The sequence below is a fragment of the Leptopilina boulardi genome, unplaced genomic scaffold (assembly GCF_019393585.1).
Source record: "Leptopilina boulardi isolate dan_hultmark-lab unplaced genomic scaffold, ZJU_Lbou_2.1 LbouV2_114, whole genome shotgun sequence".
NCBI classification, from domain to species: domain Eukaryota; kingdom Metazoa; phylum Arthropoda; class Insecta; order Hymenoptera; family Figitidae; genus Leptopilina; species Leptopilina boulardi.
In genome coordinates, this window is record NW_026137657.1 from 572,938 (window position 1) to 596,153 (window position 23,216).

Here is a 23,216-nt window from a genome sequence, read left to right on the forward strand (position 1 = left end):
TACAAAAAAAAATGGAATTTTCGATAAAAATTTCAATTCAAAATTCAATTTTTTACAACAAACAAATTTTTATTATTCCCTTTGTTTGAAAAAAAAAATTATTTTATTTTTTCACGTAAAATTTTAATTCTCATTTTTGACAAAATGATTTTTTTTTAAAAATTCAAACACAAAGGATTGTAACTAAAAATAAAATCCCCCCCCCCCCCGAAAAGATCAATATCCAGAAATCGAGTTTGATAAAAACGAAAATAAAAAAAAAAAAATTTTAATCTTTATCTTATACTTGGCCTTGAGAAGGCGAGAGGTAAACCTGTAATGAAATGGGTGTGCTGGATAATAAGAGGTCTGAATAATTGGCATCGTTTGGAATGCTCGCTATTTATGATTTTAGTGCAAATGGCTTCACGAATCACATTCGATTATTCAATATCAAGTAATAATAATATGCTAATAATTTCATATTTAGCATCGCTTTACTTTATAATTATTTCAAAAAATAATGCCAATTTAATTACTATTTTTTGGGACAATTTTTAATTTTTACATAATATAATGACTTTAATGTCAAAGTAATGGAGAATTATTAAAAAAAAATTTATTTCTTTTTCTACATAATTTTTTAATTAAAAGAGAATTTTATTTTGAATTATTTTTTTGCAATTTTTTTTTACTTCGGGTATTTTTAGAAAGCCTTGGGACGTGGTTAATAAAAAAAACTAGACATTCATTTAAGACTAAAATTGTCACTTAAACTGACAGCTCAAAAACAATCTGTGGTAGTTTTGTTTTAATCCCGTATACCATTTTTGGCGCACCACTTAATCATTTTATTTTGCAATCTGTATAATAATTAGCCGAGTAAAATATTTCTTTAATTTCATCAATTTCTTTTTAGCATTATACAATTACAAAAAACAATTATCGATCATTAAATTTTTTTTAATCTCTTTATAAATAAATAAATTAAGAAAATATAATAAATAAAACAAAATAATAAAAAAATCCATCTAATTAGAAATTAATTAAATGACAATTTAAAATTAGATTAAAAAGTACAGGCAGGAGTATAGTCATAAAAACCAAGCATAAAAAATAAAAAAAATATAAAAGGAGAATAAAATTATATACCTATATACGAATATGTAAAAAAAAATGAAAACATTAACTTTTGTCATAAATTAAAAAAATTTGCCAATATCGTAATAAATTATCGTCAATTTGAAGACAAATTTTGCTTTTCATAATTGTTTGAAAAATTCATCAATTTTTTTTTATTACGAAATAAAAAGATGAATAATTATAATAATAATACTACAATTGTAGCTGCAATTTAAAATATAAAATACTTTCTCATTATATGATGAGAATGTGAAAAAAGCCTGGTTATAAAAAAAAAGAGGGGGACCAAATTTTTCAAATGCATGTCTATATAATAACATTTATCATTAAAGGATTTATGGTGAACGCCCAAGGTATGATTATCGGGTTTTGCTCGAGATATAAGGTAGCGAAGACTAATGGAACAATCGTATACATAAAAAAAAAGAAAAAAAAAAAAAATTAGTGATTGCGAAAAAAGAGGCCCCCCTCGAGAGCGTAAAATGCACATTCGGCGGGTGGGTCCAACGATAAAAGGATCAGCCCCCCGAAAGTCTTTCGGCATAGTTTTTTTTGTTTTTTAACTGCGCGAACACAAATGACCCACTTTTTACCGGACCGGTGGGCCCTTGTTCTTTTTTCGCGGGTGGGGCCCCAAGTGTAGGAGGGAGAGAGATGCCCCTCTTGTCCTATACGTCTTGCATAAAAGCAAGAGTTTTTCAACAACTGTCTCACAACCCTTGATTCTTTTGACACAAAATCAGGTCAGATACACGAGTCATATTTTTCAAAATAAATTGCAATTTTTTTCGCAAAAAAAAAAAATTTGTTTCAGTGATTTCTTGTTAAAAAATTCCAAATAAATAAGTAGTGTTGGTGGCAAAATGTAAAAAAGTGATAGCGATTTTTTGTCTGTGATTTTCCGAAAAGTGGATTATTCAACAAAAAAAAAAAATTATTTTACTACTTGGAATATTTATAATTAATTATTAATGAGTAATTAATTATAAACCGCTATTATTACAATATATTTAATTTAATTTTTTTTATTATTATTTATTGTATATTATAATATATTTTATTTTAATAAAACTAATTATTTACTTATTATTTTTACTATTTAAAAACATAAAAATAATTAAAAAATAATTTTAAAATTATTACAAAAATTAAATATTAAATACAGTGGGAATTTAGTTATTGAGACACATGAGACGTATTCAAAGTGTCTCAATAACACATAATTATCATTATTTTCATAGAAAAAAAATTTTTTTAATCAAAATTTTTTAAAAAAAAGTTTGCACTGGGTAAAAAAATAAGGAAATAACATTTTTTCCGCGTTTCTTTCTTTTAGTTTATATATATATGGAACTAATTTTGTTGCCATTTAATAAATCACAAAGTCACTTTTGTTGAATTAATAAATTAACACCATAAACATGTTGTATCTTATGTACTGAAGAAAGAATCGACCTTGCAAATCAAATGTCGTGATAGTATCAAAAAAGTAAAAGTGACACGACTTATAAGAGGGCGCGGTCCATATAAGTGAGGCTGTTGAGATCATCTTAGCGCTCGTGTTTTTTTCGAAAGTGAATCATAAACATCATCGAAGCATGATATGCAAATTTCAATAAGTTAATAAATGCCAAAAGCAAAAAAAAAAAAAAATACAAATTTTTAATTAAATTACATAATCATATACAATTGAAATAATGAAACAAAATTTTTTTTATCGATCACAATTGAAATTTGACTATTAATTAATAACAATTAAATAAATTATAATCAAGATTAATAAATGAATTAAAACAATTAACAAATTGTTAATATTAATAAATATGTTATAATTCTAATAATTAAGTTAATTAATTATAATAAAGTAGTAAATAATTAATTGTAATGAAATTGTAGGATGAGGCTTTTTGTGATAATGGCAGCAATGCTGCATGTTGCCTTTGGGGGTGTTTCGATAACAATGCCATATTTAAATCCAGCTGGTGTCACCTATGTGAATGGCTATCAAGGTCATGGTGCCCCATTAACCTATGGCGCTGGTCTTCAGTACACTGCCCCCTTGCAATATGCAGCAGCCGCAGCAATTCCGGCAAAAGTCGAAGCTCATCATGTTGGTTATGCAAGAACTCATGTTCCCGCCGTTGCCGCTGTACCTTTCGTCAAACACGTACCAACTGTTTCTCAAGTGCCGGTTACCCGCTACGAGGCACATCCCGCTGTCATCGAGAAACAACTCGACGTCATCAAACCCGCTGTCTCAACTCGTAAATTCGAAGTAATTATCTTCTACTTTTCAAATGTTAATTTATTTTGACAAATTTATTTCAAAGTTCATTGTATTTAATTAATTATTCAAATTTAATTAATTATTCAAACTTAATTAATTAGTAAAAAATTAATCTCACAAATAATTTTGTTCCCGAAAGGATATGAATCCTATTTTATCCGATCCTATGTTAGTTTATCCTGTTCTATCAAGGATCCTATTTTTTTTAAAGGATTCTATAAAGCCCTATCAAGGATCCTATTCTGTCCTATCTAGGATTCTATTCCTTTAAAGATCCTATCCTACTCCGTCCTAACAAGGATCCTATCCAACTCTATCATGTCCTATTAAGGATCCTATCCAACTCTATCCCGTCCTATCAAGGATCCTATCCAAGTCTATCCTGTCCTATTAAGGATCCTATCCAACTCTATCCTGTCCTATTAAGGATCCTATTCTATTAAAGATCCTATCCTATCAAGGATCCTACCTTCCTCTATCCTGTCTTATCTAGGATTCTATCCCACTCTATCCCGTCCTATCTAGGATTCTATCTCACTCTATCCTGTCCTATCAAGGATCCTATCCAACTCTATCCTGTCCTATTAAGGATCCTGTCCTATTAAGGATCCTATCTTATTAAGGGTCCTATCCAACTCTATCCTGTCCTATTAAGGATCCTATCCCACTCTGTCCTGTTCTATCTAGGATTGTATCCCACTCTATCGTGTCCTACGAAGGATCCTGTCCTATTAAGGATCCTATCCAACTCTATCCTGTCCTACTAAGGATCCTATCCAACTCTATTCCGTCCTATTAAGGATCCTATCCAAGTCTATCCTGTCCTATTAAGGATCCTATCCAACTCTATCCTGTCCTATTAAGCATCCTATCTCATTCTGTCCTTTCCTATCTAGGATTCTATCCCACTCTATCCCGTCCTATCTAGGATTCTATCCCACTCTATCCTGTCCTATCAAGGATCCTATCCAACTCTATCCTGTCCTATTAAGGATCCTGTGCTATTAAGGATCCTAACCTCTCAAGGATCCTACCTTCCTCTATCCTGTCCTTTCAAGGATCCCTTCCATCTCTATTGTGTCCTACGAAGGATCCTGTCCTATTAAGGATCCTATCCAACTCTATCATGTGCTATTAAGGATTCTATCCTATTAAGGATTCTATTCTATTACGGATCCTATCCTATCAAGGATCCTACCTTCCTCTATCCTGTCCTTTCAAGGTTCCCTTCCAACTCTATTGTGTCCTACGAAGGATCCTGTCCTATTAAGGATTCTATCCAACTCTATCCTGTGCTATTAAAGATTCTATCTTATTAATTATTCTATCCTATTAAGGATTCTATTCTATTAAGGATGCTATCCTATCAAGGATGCTACCTTCCTCTATCCTGTTCTTGCAAGGATCCCTTCCAACTCTATCGTGTCCAACCAAGGATCCTGTTCTATTAAGGATTCTATCCTGTTAAGAATCCTATCCTACTCTGTCCTATTCTTTTAAGGATCCTATCCAACTCTAGTCTGTCCTATCTTATTCTATTCTGCCCTATCTAGTATCCTATCCTATTCTATCCTATCCTAGTTTAGCCTACTCTATCCTATCCTATCATGCATCCTGGAAAGATTTCGAATTACCCTCAGTCCACAAAAGTAAAAAAAAACAACACTATTCCAAATTAAAGATCAACAAAATCTAATTAAAAAAAAAAAAATGCTAAACAGGTACGTCGGCCAGCAATTCAGAAACAATTCTATGACATCGAGGAACGTGTTATTGTTCGACCAGCTGGATCGGCTCTAGTCGAGCTGGATGAGCCCACATCGAAAAAACAAAAGGGACCAGCTGTGGTGCAACCATTGCATTCGGGTGAAATTCCACTTGCTCATCATTCGTACGCTTATGCAACTGCTGGTGCACAAACTGCATTTGCACCGAGTACAATTCCAGTTGTTGCTCATGCACCAGTTCATTTGACAATTGCACCGGTTCTTTCTCATGCACCAATTCAAGGAGCACCAGCGCCAATTATTATTCCATCATCGACACCTGCACCTGCTGCAGCGGCAGCACCATCACCATCTATGCCTGCTGCTGGTTCTTCATCATTGTCCAATGAGGAGGAATCTGTTGTTGTTGAGAATGAGGATTTCCATAGTGCTCAATTTCGTAATTCACCATCAACACCATTGACGGCACTTCAACAACAGAATTTGTTGATTCGTCAAGCTCAACAACGTAACAATCAGGCATCAATGTTGCAAATTCAAACGGCGCAGTCACAATTTGAACAGGCGCAGATGAGAGATGCACTTGCATTTAGACAACATCAGGAGCAACAGCAGCAGCAATTTGTTAGTCTTTTAGAGAATGCACGATATGCTCAGGTTTGTAATTAGATCATTTATGTTGATGTGACACTTGGTACCAAATTGTGATGTATGATGGAATTATCATTACTCTTTATGTATCAGTTGGTAGCGGAGAATTTTTCTTATGGTATCATTGGTACCGAAGGATTATTCAGCTGGTACCATCGGTACTAAAATATTAATCATCTGCTACCAATGGTACCAAAATGATCTACCATCAGATGCAAATATTAGATGATTCATCTTTCAGTATCTTGATGAATCATTCGGTACCAAAGGATTTATCCTATAATATCATTGGTACCAGAGCAAATAATTAAATTCTGATGATCTAACAAGTGATACCAGCTACGTAATAGGATTTATCATTTGGTACCAGTGGATTAATCGAGTAGTATCACTAGTACCAGAATATTAAATTAGATGCTAATGATCTAATAAGTGATACCAATGATACAAAATGATTTATCAATGGATACAAGTAAATTTATCAAGTGGTATTACTGGTACCAGGGGAATTATCAGCTGGTATCGTTGGTACCAGTGGTTTTATCGAATGGTATCACTGGTACCAGAATATATAATTCGATGCTGATGATCTAATAAGTGATATCAGCGGTAAAAAATAATCTAGCAATTGGTAACACTGGTACCATCAAATTTATCGATTAATATCACTGGTACCAGCGAAGTTATCAAGTGGTATCGTTGGTACCAATCGATTTATTGAATGGTATTACTAGTACCAGAATACATAATTAGATAATGATGATATAATGAATTATATAAGATACAAAATTACTTATCATTTGGTACCAGTGGTTATATTAAATGGTACCACTGGTACCATTGAATTTATCGAGTGGTATCACTGGTACCAGCGAATTTACCAAGTGGTATCGTTGGTACCAGGTGTATTATTTGCATCGAATAACTATTTAAGAGATACCATGGACATTAGATTAATATTTAATTGGTACCACTGAAATTAAATGATGCAGAATTGAACCCAAAAAGTAGCATCATCAAGTGGTACCAAATTGATACTTAATAATTGTTACAAGTGGTACCAGTAAAAATCTAATGACAAATCATCAAATTCAAATGTTAATTCCTTATTTTTCAGGAAAACAATAAAATCCTCGCAGAACCTCAAGTAATTGCTCGATCCAATGGAATACCACAGGAGGAAACTTCCGGATTTGCACCAGAATCGTCTACAGTTGTTCCAAGCATCAGAAATAGTCCTGAAGAAAACATCTCTAATCAAAATAGACTTATCGAATTACTCACAGCACGTGGTGGTGTAACTGAAGTAAGACTTTATAAAAATTGTTAGTAATTAGTAATTTTTTTAGTTAGCATTTTTTAATATTACATTCGCTATGGTAATTAATAATTTTGAATAAAATCTAAATTCAATTTTTTTTTAAAGGTTGGCTTCAATCGCGATAAAGGATCAACTGGCGAAATAAAAGACGCGGGCAATGTTCGTGCTCGAGTACTTTCAGTGACACCTGCACCCGATGACGCTGAGCCAACGGGTGAACGTGTGTCAACGAGACGAATTGTGGTGAGTCGGCCAATTGAAACACTTCAAGAAGTCGATTTAGTGGAGCCATCAACAAAATATGAACGAGTTTCAATTCAAGAACCAACTCTCATTAAGACTGTTCATTTGGATCATGTGCAAGTTCATGGCTCAGTTCCAGTATTGGGTAAAGCACTTGCACCAGCTGTTGCTGAAGCTGATGTACCTGTTTATCAAAAAACAATCTCACCCGCCTACCAATATTATCATTAGAAAATAAAATTAAAAAACAAAAAAAAAACCAATAACAAAGTACAATATTTTATGTAATAAATCCGCAAAATAAAAAAAAAATTATACGAATTTTTTTCAATACATATATCAATATTTAATATCAGTACAAATATTGATGTCGAAACTATTTAAAATTCAAATTTTATCCCATATATTTAAAACTGGTGATTATGGAAATTAGTATTTGTAATATCTATACTGAAATATTTTTCACCTCGTCGCAAACAATATATGTAATTTTATCATGTGATGTTTAAATTGGAGATTTATAATATAGATTTTTTTTTTATCTAAAATTGTGGTTTTTATTATTTTTATACCTCTTATTGGAATATATTTTTTTTTACTATTTCTTATATTTTAAGGTGCTTTTTATTTTTTTTATAATTGAGTTTTTATTTAAATTATTCCTGAATTAATTTTTTTCAAATCCTTAGATTTCTTTGAATTTAAAAAAAAATATAACGCGAAACAATTGGGTTATGATATTGTAAAATAAATACCAAGACAAAGGATTTAAAATAGCCATTTTTGTTCCTAGTTTTTGAAAAATTTTATAATCTCTAGATTTAAAACTAGTCATTTTCTCACTAGAGTTAGAAAAGATTTGTTTTCTCCCCAGGGTGAAAAATGGTCACTTTACTCACTAGTATAAAAAAACGGAACATTTTTTGATTGTAATGAAAAATAACAACTACTGTACAAAAGGGTCTACTTATTAGAATAGAAATAAAAAAAAGAATCTATTTTTATTTGGCAATTTGGCAAATTTAAAAAAAATTTTAGCCATTGTTGAAAATTTTGTTTGAAAGTACCAAAAATTAATTTAAACAAGAGTATGGAACCTAAAATACTTTGGTAAAAGTTTCATACATCCAATAATATTTAATCCGCATCTACATCTTATATACTTCCCACTTCCGTCTTTTGTCATGCAAGGATAACCGCTCAAGTGTCAGTTCATGTTCTCTGAAGGTTGTAACATTGACCCGGATACTGCATTATATACACTCTCCCATCCCTTTTCGCAGTTTCGATCAATTTAAAATGTATATAAGCCAAAATCAGTTCGATGATTAATTTCTTGTCACATTTTTCATCGTAAAAAAAATTAATACAAAAAAAAATATTACATATACTTAACAAGTTTTGATATTATTTATCGCATTATTCACATTATGTTTCAATAAACGAATATCAAAATCAATTAAGATTAAAGATACCATTTTAATGATTTATTTATTATATAATTTTTGTCTCTTTAAATAATTTTTAAATAATTTCTTGTACAAACATTTTGTTTATAGAAAAATACTTTTTTTAAAAAAATGATGCTATAATTTTTATTTTCAGTGTTTTTTTATTTTTTTATTTTTTGCGTATTTTTAATATTCATTTAATAATTATTATGGTATTTGTTTCAAATACAAAAATTATTGGCTCAAATACAGTTTATTTAATTTAAATAAAAATTATTTGGTTCAAGTAAATATTTTGAAAAAAGTGTAATATTTAGATGTAATTAAAATATATTATAATAAGAATATAATAAAAGAGATGATCATACGTGATTGACAAAGAGTAAGAAAAGCCCTTGACTTAGTTAACGCCCTCGGTTTGAAATAAGATGAAATATCTCTCGTAGGTCTATATTCAACCAATGGTTATTGGATCTAAGGCATAATCTCAGTTGAACTCGTCAGGTATATGAGCCAGGCCACCTGATTTCTATATAAGAAACACCGTCACGCATCGTGCATTCAGTTTCTTACCATTCAAATATACACACCGGAGCAAAATCTAAGAAGCATTATTTAAATATTCATTTTTGTTATTTTTTTTTTATTAATTATAGGTGAGTTTCATAGTAAAAAAAAAAATTGTTATATTGTGTCATATATATATATTCCAAAAAGTGTGTGCTTTTTTGTGGACAAAAAGGAATAAAATTAGTTTTTCAAAGTGACAGTTATAGTGATATTTTTTTGACCCAAAATTATTTAAACATTCTTACAATTTGAGTTCTACATCCAAAGAAATGATATATTTATCTAAGAGCCAATTTTCGGCTTTATTATTTATTTATTTTAATTTAAATAAATTTTTAATTTTGGTTTAAATAAAAATTTTATTTGCATTTAGTATAAAATTTTATTTATGCTAAATTTAGTTGCGCTAAATAAAATTTTTATTTGTACTAAATTAAATTTTTTTATTTAAATCAAATAAAATTTATTTGAAAAAAAAATATTTATTTGTCTCTGAGACGAATATATTTTTATTTAATTCAAATAAAATATTTGGTTACTATTTTAAAAAATTCGAATTATCTAATATGATCTAATTTTATAGCCTCATTTTGATTGTGTCAGGCACTTATTATTATTAAGTAATTTCCCAAACAGATTAGAAAGTTTATATAGATCAAGTCTGTTATTAGTTTAAAAAAATTAAAATTCAAGTTTTATACAGAGAGCAAAGAAAGTTTCTCTGGAAGTGGACCTGACATGTGGCAGCTAATATTTTTATTATAAATAATACGTAATCAACATATAACTTTTATTTTTTAATAAAAATAATAGGCAGGTAATAAAATACACAGTAAAATTAAATTCTAACTTCTATTAATAACAAGTTATAATTATTATTGTCATTTTTAAACCGAACAAAAAAAAATTCTATAGGAAAAAAATAATTTTAACAATATTTTCAAATATGAAAATTAAAAATAATTTTTCTTTAATTTCAAAATTGAATTTGATTTAATTTTTCAAAAATAATTTTATAATAATTGTAAACAATTATTGAAATTTATTTAAATAAACAAATTTTGGAGGAAAAAAAATTGTACCAAATTTGGATGTACAGATAATACATTCGTTTGAACATTATTCAAGGATGTTATACTTGTTTTCCTTTCGCTGTGGCGCAGAGAATTTGAGACAAGGGCATATCCGCTTCCTTATTTGCCAGCAAAATCTTGCTACCATATATATATATATATATATGAACACACAGTGTCTGACATGACAACTATTTCCTACGTGGCTCAACTTTTCACATATGAAATACAAAGATGATGAAAAGCATACAAATATAAATTACAAATGTCATGTGCAGAAAAAAATTTTCCTTTTATTGTATTTATAAAATTTACAAAATTTTGCCTTTTTTCTCACAATGATAAAAAAAAATTTATTATAAGTTTAAATAATAATTTCAATTAATTTTACAACTCCAAAATAATTTATGATCAAAAATTTCTATTTTAAGAGCTGCAGTTGAAAATAATATTATTTTTACTTTCTAGGGTTGAAAATGACAATTTTACTCCCTAGGATTGAAAAATAGAAAATCTTAATTATTTTATATATAATTAATAATTCTTCTTAGTTTGAAATAATTCAGTTGAGTATAATAATTTTAGTAAAAGAAGAAATAATGATTTCAGATAAAATGCAAAAGTTATTCATCCTTTGCGTTTTAATAATAGGAGAATGTTTGGCGGCGCCACAATTTATAGTCGATCACTCATCGGCTTTATATCGTCATCCTGCGGTTATTGTTAATTCCGAAATGGAAGATGCTTTGCCAAATGAATTGAGGAATGACTTTTACAAAAATCCTCTTGTTGCTGCTGACCTAGCGAAAGAATCTTTGCTTACGGAAAAAGAGATGCAGGTACAATAATTTATAATAATTATATTATTTATAATATAATTTTATTGTATTATTATTTTTTTTTCTTATTGCAGTATAAAAATATTTTTTGAATTCAATATAAATTACTTTTTTTCAGGTGGTGAATCGTGATGCGGATGATATTCCCAGAGAACGAGTTTACAGTATTCTTCATAATGCTGGTTTTGTTAGTAGATAATAAATAATCATATGATAAAAATAAAAATTCCAATATTTCCACAAATCCATTAATCGTCAATAATCATGTTTAAAGCCATATATTTATTTTGCATTACCATATTATTTTGTAATTAAAAATTGTCTATAGCAATTTTTATGCCATATATATATTCATAAATATTTTATAAGAAATAGACGTTTTTTTCTACATAAAAAATAGACGAGAAAAAGTAAAATTTTTTCTCAGGATTTTAAATATAAAAAAAAATTTGTAAATAAATTTTTTTTATAATTTGATCAAATCTTATTTTGTTAAAATCCCTTTCCCTTTAATTAATTTTTTTTTTTAGACAATTTTTTTCGTGTTTTATTGAAAAATTAAAAAAAAATTAGTTTGATCTGAAATATTATTATCGATTTGGAAGAAAAAATTAAATAAGAAAACTTTCGATATTCTTTAATGTATAAAATGAAGACAGTGATAAAGTGAATTTCTACAGACGGCAACCAGACGTTCAATCCAGTTAGTTTGAAATCGTATTTTCAGGAAATAACCCCAATATATAACTATAGCGTATATAAACTTCGTAAATGAATAATTTAATTTGTCTATAGCGTATATATAAAAAATGTTTTATAACAATTTTATAACAATTAATTTTCAATGATCGATATCATTTTTTTATATAAAGTTCAAGAAAAAATTTTGATTGTTTATTTATAATATATTTCTTTACAAAAAATTTAAAACATTTTTTAATTATTTACCTACAAAATTATTCTATTAAATAATTTTTTATTTAAAAATTTTTTTTATTACTTAATTTACAATTTAATAATTGTTATTTAATATTTGTTATTTAAACAAAAATTACGATAAGATTAAAAATAGAAAAAAATTCTTCAAAGTTAGAATATATGGTCGAATAAAGTTAATTGTCTAAAAGTCTTCCAATCTTTTAGAATTTCTTTTACATTGTACTCGTTTTTTTTAATGGATCAAGTTTCAAAAGTTTAATCACACTTTTCCAATATCTCAAATAGAAAAATTTGATTACATGATTATAAAGAGTAGCTCAAAGCAGAAGGTTAATTATTCCTTCGTCCAGATGTTCTTTATCCCTAGAGATTTTTTTTTTTTAAATGTATACCTTAAAGAAATGCTGGAATTTACGTTTAAATGAGAAAGTTCTCGTAAAATGAAAAAAATCTTCTTTCATCAAAGTACATTATGTAAATAATTAAATTAATTTAAAAAAAAAAAACAGAAATTTAGTCTCTTTGTCAAATTACTTTGAATTTAATAAATTAATAGTTTAATTATTATTGTTATTATTATAATAAAATTATCGTTATTAATTATTTTACTTTTTTTTTAAAATAAATTTTAAGTATAATTAGATAAAATATTCTTTGATAAATAATAATCAACAAGTATTTATCTCTATAAAAGCTTTCTAAAATTTCCTTTCCCATAGAATACACAATTTTTTATCTTATTAAAAGTTACATTCTTCGGAAAGAAGCAATAATGTTTCGTTTTCACTATAAAGAAGTAACGATTAAGGAAGAGGAATATAATACTTTGATATTAATTCTTTTTCTTTTTTATTGATATTCAAAGACGACAAATTAGAGACAATAAACAAAATAATAAAAAAAAAATTGTTAAACATTTTTTTTAAATAATTTTTTAAAATTATTTTCTAAAAATATTTTTCATTTTTTTCCCATGTTCCGGTGAAAAATAAAAATTTAATAAAATATGTATCTAGGTATTTTACAAAATTCCGTAAATTTTAATTTTTTACATTCTTTTAATTTTTTTTCATTCCTATATTCGTTTCCAACGAAACATTTCACCTGTACTTAATTAAATTTTCCCCATGTAACACTTGTAATTTTATATTTTTTTATGATGCTACTGGATACCAGATAGTGCAAAAGTAGAAGTGCCGTTTGTCGACTCACAAGTTTATATATAGTTAAATCTGAAAAAGTGTACAGTCGAACGAAAGTAAACAAGGTACATAGAAGGAAGTTCGTAATCCACAGTATTGAAGCGGGGGCGACAGCTGCACGATCTTTTGTAGTAATAATAATTAAAAATAAAAAAATTCACTAAAAAATAATTTTTAAATTAAAAAATAATTTTCAAATTAAAAAATAATTTTAAAAATAAGTTTTAAAAATAAGTTTTAAAAATAATTTTAAAAATAAGTTTTAAAAATAATTTTAAAAATAAGTTTTAAAAATAATTTTTAAAATAATTTTTAAAATAGTTTAAAAATAAATTTAAGAATATTTTTAAAAACTAAATCAAAAAAACACTGTAAAGTGATTGGAATTTTAATTTTCCACTAGGACTATTTTTTTTTTAGAACAAAATTGAATATATAAGCGGTTTTCAGTAAATGAAATAATTTCCACTGAATTCTGAGATCATTTTGTCTCTCTCTCTCTCTTTCTCTATTGTAAATCAGAACGTATGTGCTATTAATGACTATAGAAAAGCCCATTCGCATTTCTGATTATATAGTGAACAGAAATGCTTGTTGCATTGTCTTCGAATGATGCTGCATTGACACATGTGGTCCTATATCATAGACGTTGCAATTATTGCATCAGCTTATAGATGAAGCTAAGATTATCTTTTGTCCAAAGAAATTCATCCTTTCCCTCATCCCCCTTTTTAAAATAATTCAATTTCATTTTCAAAAGTAAATTTCACACCACTCTCTAAATATGAATTAGTAAAAATGTTTACTAATTTAAATTAGTGACTCACTTTTTGCTTCTGAGAATTAGTAAAATTGTACTAATTATTAGTAACTTTTACTGACAATTAGTAACATTTTACTAATTCACTCACTTTTTGCTTCTGAGAATTAGTAAAATTATACTAATTATTAGTAACTTTCACTAACAATTAGTAAAATTTTACTAATTTACTCACTTTTTGCCTCTGAGAATTAGTAAAATTGTACTAATTATTAGTAACTTTTACTAACAATTAGTAAAATTTAACTAATTCCGAGGGGGAATTTACTCATGTAGTCAAGTGTACACTCTTCCTGTAATACTTGTGTAATAACATGTAATACCGTGTAATAATGCGTTATTACGGTGCTGTAATAACGCAAAGAATCTGTAATATCTCTGTAATAATGTGTAATACTCTGTAATAACGTGTAATACTTAGTAATAAGGGTAATATGAGGTGTATTACTGGTAGTCAAGTGTACACGTTTTTAACTAGTAAATTCCCCCTCCACTAATTCACTCACTTTTTGCTTCTGAATTAGTAAAATTGTACTAATTATTAGTATCTTTTACAAACAATTAGAAAAATTTACTAATTCACTCACTTTTTGCTTCTGAATTAGTAAAATTGTACTAATTATTAGTAACTTTTACAAACAATTAGTAAAATTTTACTAATTCACTCACTTTTTGCTTCTGAATTAGTAAAATTGTACTAATTATTAGTAACTTTTACTAATTCACTCACTTTTTGCTTCTGAATTAGTAAAATTGTACTAATTATTAGTAACTTTTACTAACAATTAGTAAAATTTAACTAATTTATAAGCAAAAAGTGAGTGAATTAGTAATTAATTTTTGCTTCTGAAGTAGTAAAATTGTACTAATTATTAGTAACTTTTACTAACAATTAGTAAAATTTAACTAATTCAGAAGCAAAAAGTGAATCACTAATTGAAATTAGTAAACATTTTTACTAATTCAGATTTAGAGAGCAAATTTAATAAATAACAAAAATTTATATATTTATATTTTAAACAAATTTATATTTTAATAGAGAGTCAATATTTAATTTTCTTAATTTATTTAATTAATTAATTTCTAATATTCCAATATTATTTAATATTTAATTCAATTAAAAAAATTATTTTTTTTTCTTGACAGTGACTTAGTAAAATTTTAAAAATTATTGAGAAGATTAATTTTATTTATTTATTTGTAATAAAATAGGTTAATAAAATTAAATTACTCTTAATGGGGGTAAAATTATTTTCCTGAAATTAAGAGAAGATGAACATGGTCCTAAATAAAATAATAAAAAATGTTAACCTACATTTAGGAATTTGCGTCCACAAAATTGTTTGCGAATCTGTTGTGTGCGATATATAGATTGTTTAGGATGCGTCCGGGAAAAGAGACATGCACTCTGTGGGGATGTATACTATAAATGCGGATGGTGAATGCTGGATCCGTGCAGATTCACAATTCGTTGTCCTTCGTGAAGCAATCTCGGGAAACGAGAACACCAGTGATCTTGTCTAACTTCCCAGCAGCAGCAGCAGCAATAACGATCGAGGAGAAAAGATCGTTAACGATCTCCAATATTTTTGTACAGTCTCTATATCGTTGGATAATAAACAAGGTTGGTGTCTTCTTATCAAGATTCCATTTTTTTTTATATTATATAAAAAAAAGCCCCGAGATAAGAAAGCAAATAATGTAAAAAAAGAGTAAAAAACCATTTTTTTTGCTTTTTTTAAAATTCTAAACAGTGGAGAAAAGAAGTTGTAATTAAATATAAGTTAGTGATTTTTCCTTAAATAATAATTCAAAAAGAAAATGTTCCAAAAAAGTTTGCAATTTTTTTTTAAAAAATTGTTTAGAAAAAATTTTATTTGATTTAAATAAACTGTTACTTGACTATTATCAAATAAATATTTATTTGAATCAAATAATTTTTACTTGAATCAAATATTTTTTATTTGAATTAAATAAATTGTATTTGAACCAATAATTTCTGTATTTGAAACAAATAACATTTAATCGACTAAAATAATAATTATTTGAAATATTTATTTGATAACAGTCAAGTAACCGATTATTTGAATCAAATAAATTTTTTTTCACAGTAGATATTTACAATTTTCTTTTACTTGAACCAAATAATTTTTATTTCAATTTTATTTGTATTTTTATAAATTGTAATTGAATGAATAATTTCTGTATTTGAAAAAAATACGTTTTCATTGATTTATGTAATAATTATTATGTAATAGAAATAAATATTTATTCGATAATAGTCAAGTAAATTTTACCAATAAATTAGTGAACACAATTTTTTTTACTACACCCAGAGAAATGTTTTATTTGAACCAAATATATTGGAGAAACGTATATTTGTCTCAGTCCATTTATTTGATTTAAATAAAAATTTTATTTGTCATAAATAAAATTTTTATTTAAATCAAATAAATATTCTTTGGCTCTGAGACAGAAATATATCTTTCCTCTGGGTGTAATTAATTATCTATTGTTCCTAATTAATTAATAATGTTAATTATTAATACAATGAAAAAAAAATTTATTTGATTCAAATACCGGTGTATTTAGTTATTATCAGATAAATATTTACTTGAATCAAATATATAGTATTTGACTCAAATATTTCAGTATTTGAAGCAAATACCATTTATTTGATTCAAATAAGAAATATTTGATTCAAGTAAATATTTATTAGATAATAACCAAATACACCGGTATTTGAATCAAATAAATTTTTTTTCAGTGTAATAATTAATAATTTTCGTAACAAAAAATCAGTTACTAATTTAAATTAGTAAAAATTGTTACCACATATTAAAATTGCTATTCAAATTCAGTAGTTTAAAATTTTCATCACTCCTCAAAACATATAGAATAGAAAACGTTTTTCTAGAATGAAAAAAAAAATGATCGAATGTTTTATAGTTTCGGGAGTGAGAGACTGAAGATTTTATCGTGATCCAGTTGCAATTATCTGATGAAACAGAATTTTCTCAACGTCCTGAAATCATCATTGCAAAATATTTAATATTACTTTCTGAATGCAAGAATAAGAATAATAAATAAACAAAACAAAACAAAAAAAAATATTAATTCAAGATGATTTCAGGGAGATGAATGTGATCCTTCTTGTTGCCGCTACAATTCTTGCAGTTGTTTCATCAGAACCGGTAAGAATAGTTATTAATTCATATTAAATAATTTTATTTTTTTTATTTTCAAAATTCAAAATATTATATATTATTATATATATATATATATTATAATTATAATAATTATTATTTAATAATTATTATTAAATAATAAATTAATATTTTTCATGTATTAAAATTTGATAAATTTTTGGAAAAAAAGAGAATAATTTCGTCAATATAATTGAGAGGTGGTGTTATAGTCAAAGTAGTAAAGTTCCTATGAATAATTAATTTGAAGAACGTTGAGTGTGCTCGATATTATATATATATATAGGATGCTATATAATTGCATAAGTCGAAGAGCGGCGTTGAAGTGAAGCCTTATAACTACTGCACTCTATTTAGAGAGAGGTTCTCCAAGAGACTAAGAGAAATTGCACAATATTTATAGAAATGTGGTACATATAAGATTCACTTTCTACAATCACGAGCTTCTTGTTTATAACGCTTCTTCGATCAACCAGCATCGAACGCGATTCACGAGATTATAATATAATTAATTACCCACTCGCGGCTCGTAAATCGATTCTAATTTTACTTTTATGGAGTTGAGGAAGCATTAAACACATACATTTATATATATAAATAAATAAAATATATATATACAGAAAGTTAGTTTAAAATCTTCATTTCCTTAAGTTTTTTTTTTCTTCATCATAATCAAAAATCTTCCTATATTTGTCATTTTGTTTTAATATTTATTTATTACTATTATTTATATCTAAAGTAAAAGTTGGTAATTGATTATTCACTTTTTTTTATTTATTAATAAATTTTATTTTTCGTAATTTTTTTATTATTAATAATTATATTAATAAATTTATTGTTAGTAATTAAATAATTTTATAATTATTAATAAATTAATTCTTAATAATTGAATAATTTTATAATTATTAATAAATTAATTCCTAATAATTGAATAATTCTATATAATTAGGAATATATATATTTATTTTTAGTAATTGAATAATTTTTCATCTAAACAGATTGGAGACAGACGAACGAGGGATGTAAAAGATATCGTAACTGGTGGACCAATTGATGGAAATAATTCATCTCATTCGTTAAATGAAAATGAATCTGAGGATTATGATCAGACCAATGGGAGTAATTGGCTGGCTGCTGTGCCTGGAGTTCCTGGCAAGGATTATCCTAATCTCAATTTTATTCCCAAAACATCCTTCACTTGTTCCGATAAGAAACCCGGAGGATATTATGCAGACATTGAAACACGTTGTCAGGTTCGTAGACAACGAATTTTTATTAATTTATTATTTTTAAATAAATAAATAATTAAATATATATATAAATAAAAATAAATATTTATTATTAATTAATAAATTAATTTTTTTTATACTTTTTACTGAAATTCACTTTGTTCTGACTTTCAAGTAGGAAAGGATGACATGCACCTTATTGTAATATATATGAGTGAAAAAAATGTTTCTCGCTGTAGGACAGTAGAAAATTATATTTCAGTTAATTACAAAGTAAAAACTATTAAAAAATTATAAAGTTAAATAAAATTTATTCTTAATTAAAGATAATTTTTCTTGGCAAAAGAGACAAAGCGCTAAAGTGAAATAAATCTGCTCAACTTTCTCCAAGATAAAGTAGTATAATAATAAAATTTTTAATTAAATTTTTCAGAAACATAATTAAAATGTGTTTATCACCTAATTTAAATTAAATCATCTAATTAACTATTTTTAAATAAAAATAAAAATAAATATTTTATAATTTAATTTTTAATATAAATAATAATAAATAATTTTAATAAACAATTTAATAAATAATTTTTATTTAATAATTAAAATTATTAAAATTATTCACTTTTTGCTTTAATAGAAATTTTCATTTTTTTTTCTTTTCCCGCAGGTTTTCCACGTCTGCAATGTGGGAGATGTGAAGAGTTCTTTTCTATGTCCACCAGGCAGTATTTTTAATCAAAAATATTTAGTTTGCGATTGGTGGTATGATTTCGAGTGTGAGCATGCAAGTGATCTTTTTTCCTTTAAAGACACATTGAATCGCGAACAATTGGAATCAAATTTCAATAATAATAATAATGAAAGAAATGAAGAATTTTATACAAATTCTCAATTAACTTCATCTAGACAAGAATCATCATCGTTTGCCTATCAGGAAAATAATTCTGTAAATGACGCACAAGATTTGTCACTCGCTGGCACTGGTGAAGGTGGACTTGGCTATTCGAGAAAATCGAATAGACAATATGAAAAAACAGATAATTCACAACAAAATACAAGAGTTCCAAATCAAATTGATCATCGAAATACTAATTCAACGAGGCAATTGTCAAAAATTTCAAATTCTCATACCAATAACAAAAATGATGATTTTCGATATCAAACTAGTAAAAATTCCAACAATGAGGGAAATTATCATCAGAATGATAATAGCAGAAATTATCAACAAAATTTAAATAATGAAAGAAATCGTCAAATTAAAAATGAAAATTATCAAAGTGAAAATACAAATTACAATAACAATTATCAAAACAATAATGAAAATTACAATCGAAATTATCAAAGTAGAAATGATAATTATCAAAATATCAATGAAAATATAAAAAGAAAAGAAAATGAAAATTATAATCAAAATTATCAAAATGAAAATAACAGAAATTATCAAAATATCAATGAAAATGCAAAACAAAATTATCAGACTACCAAAGAAAATAAAAATGAATTTATAAATCAAAATTCCAATGAAAATAGAGATAAATTACCAGATTTAATACCAAGAGGATTTGCCGTTAATTACGGTAAGAATACAAATTTTAAAAATAAAATTTCCCCAAATAATCAACAAGACAATTTTTTCATTACCACTCCGTCGGTTATTAATTATCTTCGTAAAGATGAATCAAATATCCAACAAGAAAATTACAATATCCCCTATCAATCAACAGAAAATTCAAAAAATCATCATCATCATCAAGACAATGAAAATAATGATGAAACAATTTTCACTATAGACGAAGAAGATGCATTTGATCGACAAAGACAATTAGAAGTTGATAATACAATTTTAAATAAAAAATTAAATTTCGAAAATACTGATGAATTTAATTTCGATTATGATTCTGAATCGAGAATTTTATCTTCCGAAAGGCCACCAAATAATAATAATAATGACAATAATAATTATTATTACAATTATTATAAAGATAATACAAATTCTCATTTTTCATCATTAAATTCAAAAATTGGGGAAAATCTCACAAAACAATATAATGATGATCGAATTGAAAATTCAGATGATTTTAATAATGGACCAAATTCTCATTATAGAAAACCGGATAATAATTTACGTCCGCCAAATTTTTCGACTGTAAATTCAAATTTAAAAGAATCTGCAAACAAAGAAACTGCTCATTATTCTGACATAATACCAAATTCAAAAGACAATGAATTCTTTTTATCCTCGACGACGGGGTCAAGATCATTTAATCAAATTAATAATGAATTTACGACAACTGTTCGCGATAATTCGAGGTTAAAGAATGAAAAATCTGATTTACAACAAAATAATGAAAATCATCAACAAAATGCTTATGATTATAATGCACAAAGTCATTATCAAACATCATCTAATTATGAAAATTCGAATCAATCTCAAGCAAAGGAATATTAGTTTAATTAATTTTTGACAATTTTTTAGTTAAATTAATTTCGTAAAAAAAAATTATTATTTTTTTTTAATATTAACGAATTTCTTTATATATTTTTAAATTTGATTAATATTTTAATTAATTTAAAAAAAATTTTAATAAATTAAAATAATTTTTTTTATTAGTATAAGTTAATAAAATATTTCTCTAAAAATTTTTTTTAAATCTAAATTTTTCAGCCAAAAATGTAACATGAAATTGACATTTCTTAACTTAAAAAAAAGTTTATATTTCCAAGACTGAAACAATGTAACGATTTATATTTTAAATATTTCTTTAAATTGAAGTTTTAATATTTAAGACTATAATGTAAGATAAAACATATAATTTTAATTATTTATTATAAAAATATAAAAAAATCGTAACAAATGAATGCCATATTTGAGGCTTTTTTTTTAATGTGCAAAATGAAATAAATTTTTGTATTTTTTCATAAAAAATGAAGCGAAACATTTTTTTTTCCTAATAATTAATGATAACTAATAATTAATTAATTATTTACTAATAATTCTAAATAAGAAACTAATAATAATAATGCAGAATAATATTATTATTACACTCAGAGAAATGGTATATTTGTCACAGAGCCAAGTATACATTTATTTGATTTGAATGAAAATTTTATTTATGGTAAATAAAATTTTTTTCTTCAATAAATGTTGGCTCTGAGACAAATATACGTTTATTTAATTCAAATATATTATATTTAGTTAAAATAAAACATTTCTCTGGGTGTATAATTATACACGCAGAGAAATGATTTATTTGAACCAAATAAAATATATTTGAGTTAAATAAACGTATATTTGTTTCAGAGCCTACTAACTTATTTTTCTGGCGTAAATAAAAGTTTTATTTGTCAGAAATAAATTTTTCTTTGCCTCAAATAAATTTTTTATTTCAATGAAATAAAATATATTTGCAACAAATAAATGAGTTAGTAGGCTCGGAGGCAAATATACCATTTCTTTGAAATGGTATAATAATATCACGGAAATAAATCTTTATCTGGAACAGTGATATGTTTCACTAGAACAGCGAAAACTTTCGTTGTTTTACTGAAACATATCGCTGTTCCAGTGAAACTTATCGCTGTTCTAGGTAAAATATTTTTCCCGTGTACTAATAATAATAAATATTTATTCATTTACATGTAAACAGACTTATTTATATTTTATTCTTCAGTAAAATAAAAATCTAATTAATTTTTTTTGAAATTATTTTCACTGGTTATAATTAAAAAAAAAATAAATAAATTGAAGAAATGAAAATTTGGAAAAAAAAGTAAGAAATTGGAATTCTTAGTGATAAAAAAATATATATAAACAAAAATGTGTAGGTGTTGGTAAAAAAAGCGAATCCCTGGTATGAAGAGAAATAATGATGAGAAAGATGCTGGCTTAACTCAATTTGGCACGTCTTTTCCACTCGGTATTTCACAGCTTTACTGGAGAAAAGAAGATTTTCCTTCTTCGTTTATGAACTTTAGCGAAATAGGGACAACGAATAACTGCGTTGTATACGTCATCTAATAAGTACAAGTATTATATATATATATATAGGGAATGGCATACTGAAAATTAGTATTACGTGCTTCTCAAGTCGCAATATAGAAACTTAAAATTTCTACAATTATTTTAACTAGTAATTTAACAACTTTTAAAAACACATTTTCTTCTATATATAAAAATTTATACATAAAAGTTCATCTCGGGAAAATATTTAAAAAGTATACTTTAAAAGCCATAGTTACTAAAAAAAAAAATTTCGTGCTAAATGCTATTTCCAAAAAAAGAAACAATTTTTCAGTTATTTTTTGTCTCTGAACTAAATAAAAATTTATTTGTTTCAAATATAATTCTTTTTTTTGGTAAAAAAAAATGTTATTTTGTCCAAATAAATTTTATTTTGGTTCAAATAAACTTTATTTTAAATAGTTATTTAGCTCAAAGATGAATATATTTTTTATTGAATTCAAATAAATTAGTTGTGTCAAATAAATAAATAGCTCTGAGACGGAATATATTTTTTATTGAATTCAAATAAATTATATTTA

General features: G+C 25.9%; 4 protein-coding genes across 6 annotated transcripts in view; 3 read left to right on the forward strand and 1 right to left on the reverse strand.

Moving 5' to 3' along the window:
• The window catches only part of LOC127282176 (snurportin-1), a 31,890-nt gene that overhangs the window by 5,895 nt on the left and 2,779 nt on the right, over positions 1-23,216 (reverse strand). The gene's annotated exons all lie outside the window — the stretch shown is intronic.
• On the forward strand, positions 1,729-7,666 carry LOC127282126 (uncharacterized). Of its 2 annotated transcripts, none has more exons than XM_051306213.1 (5): positions 1,729-1,865; positions 3,019-3,397; positions 5,131-5,793; positions 6,905-7,093; positions 7,214-7,666. In XM_051306213.1, exons 2-5 carry the CDS (start codon positions 3,020-3,022, stop codon positions 7,580-7,582), a joined length of 1,599 nt encoding a protein of 532 aa, XP_051162170.1. In that variant the 5' UTR covers positions 1,729-1,865; position 3,019; the 3' UTR covers positions 7,583-7,666. The 2 variants fall into 2 exon arrangements, with proteins under 2 accessions (XP_051162170.1, XP_051162177.1); XM_051306220.1 differs by lacking the exon at positions 1,729-1,865 and adding an exon at positions 2,676-2,741.
• LOC127282250 (uncharacterized) lies at positions 9,283-11,756 on the forward strand. Its single transcript, XM_051306426.1, has 3 exons — positions 9,283-9,458; positions 11,055-11,284; positions 11,403-11,756. Exons 2-3 carry the CDS (start codon positions 11,060-11,062, stop codon positions 11,481-11,483), a joined length of 306 nt encoding a protein of 101 aa, XP_051162383.1. The 5' UTR covers positions 9,283-9,458; positions 11,055-11,059; the 3' UTR covers positions 11,484-11,756.
• Positions 15,397-21,331, forward strand: LOC127282100 (homeobox protein 2-like). Of its 2 annotated transcripts, none has more exons than XM_051306191.1 (4): positions 15,397-15,869; positions 17,369-17,439; positions 18,450-18,704; positions 19,342-21,331. In XM_051306191.1, the coding sequence occupies exons 2-4, from the start codon at positions 17,383-17,385 to the stop codon at positions 21,121-21,123; spliced, it is 2,094 nt and encodes a 697-aa protein (XP_051162148.1). In that variant the 5' UTR covers positions 15,397-15,869; positions 17,369-17,382; the 3' UTR covers positions 21,124-21,331. The 2 variants fall into 2 exon arrangements, with proteins under 2 accessions (XP_051162148.1, XP_051162142.1); XM_051306185.1 differs by having other exon boundaries at positions 17,379-17,439.

Bases quoted from the DNA above. Each gene is read 5' to 3' on its own strand.
- LOC127282250 (XM_051306426.1), top strand. From the start codon at position 11,060: ATGCAAAAGTTATTCATCCTTTGCGTTTTAATAATAGGAGAATGTTTG. The intron at 11,285-11,402 runs GTACAATAATTT...ACTTTTTTTCAG, and splicing joins TTACGGAAAAAGAGATGCAG to GTGGTGAATCGTGATGCGGA.
- LOC127282100 (XM_051306191.1), top strand. From the start codon at position 17,383: ATGAATGTGATCCTTCTTGTTGCCGCTACAATTCTTGCAGTTGTTTCA. The intron at 17,440-18,449 runs GTAAGAATAGTT...TCATCTAAACAG, and splicing joins CAGTTGTTTCATCAGAACCG to ATTGGAGACAGACGAACGAG. The intron at 18,705-19,341 runs GTTCGTAGACAA...CTTTTCCCGCAG, and splicing joins ACATTGAAACACGTTGTCAG to GTTTTCCACGTCTGCAATGT.
- LOC127282126 (XM_051306213.1), top strand. From the start codon at position 3,020: ATGAGGCTTTTTGTGATAATGGCAGCAATGCTGCATGTTGCCTTTGGG. The intron at 3,398-5,130 runs GTAATTATCTTC...AATGCTAAACAG, and splicing joins TCTCAACTCGTAAATTCGAA to GTACGTCGGCCAGCAATTCA. The intron at 5,794-6,904 runs GTTTGTAATTAG...CTTATTTTTCAG, and splicing joins AGAATGCACGATATGCTCAG to GAAAACAATAAAATCCTCGC.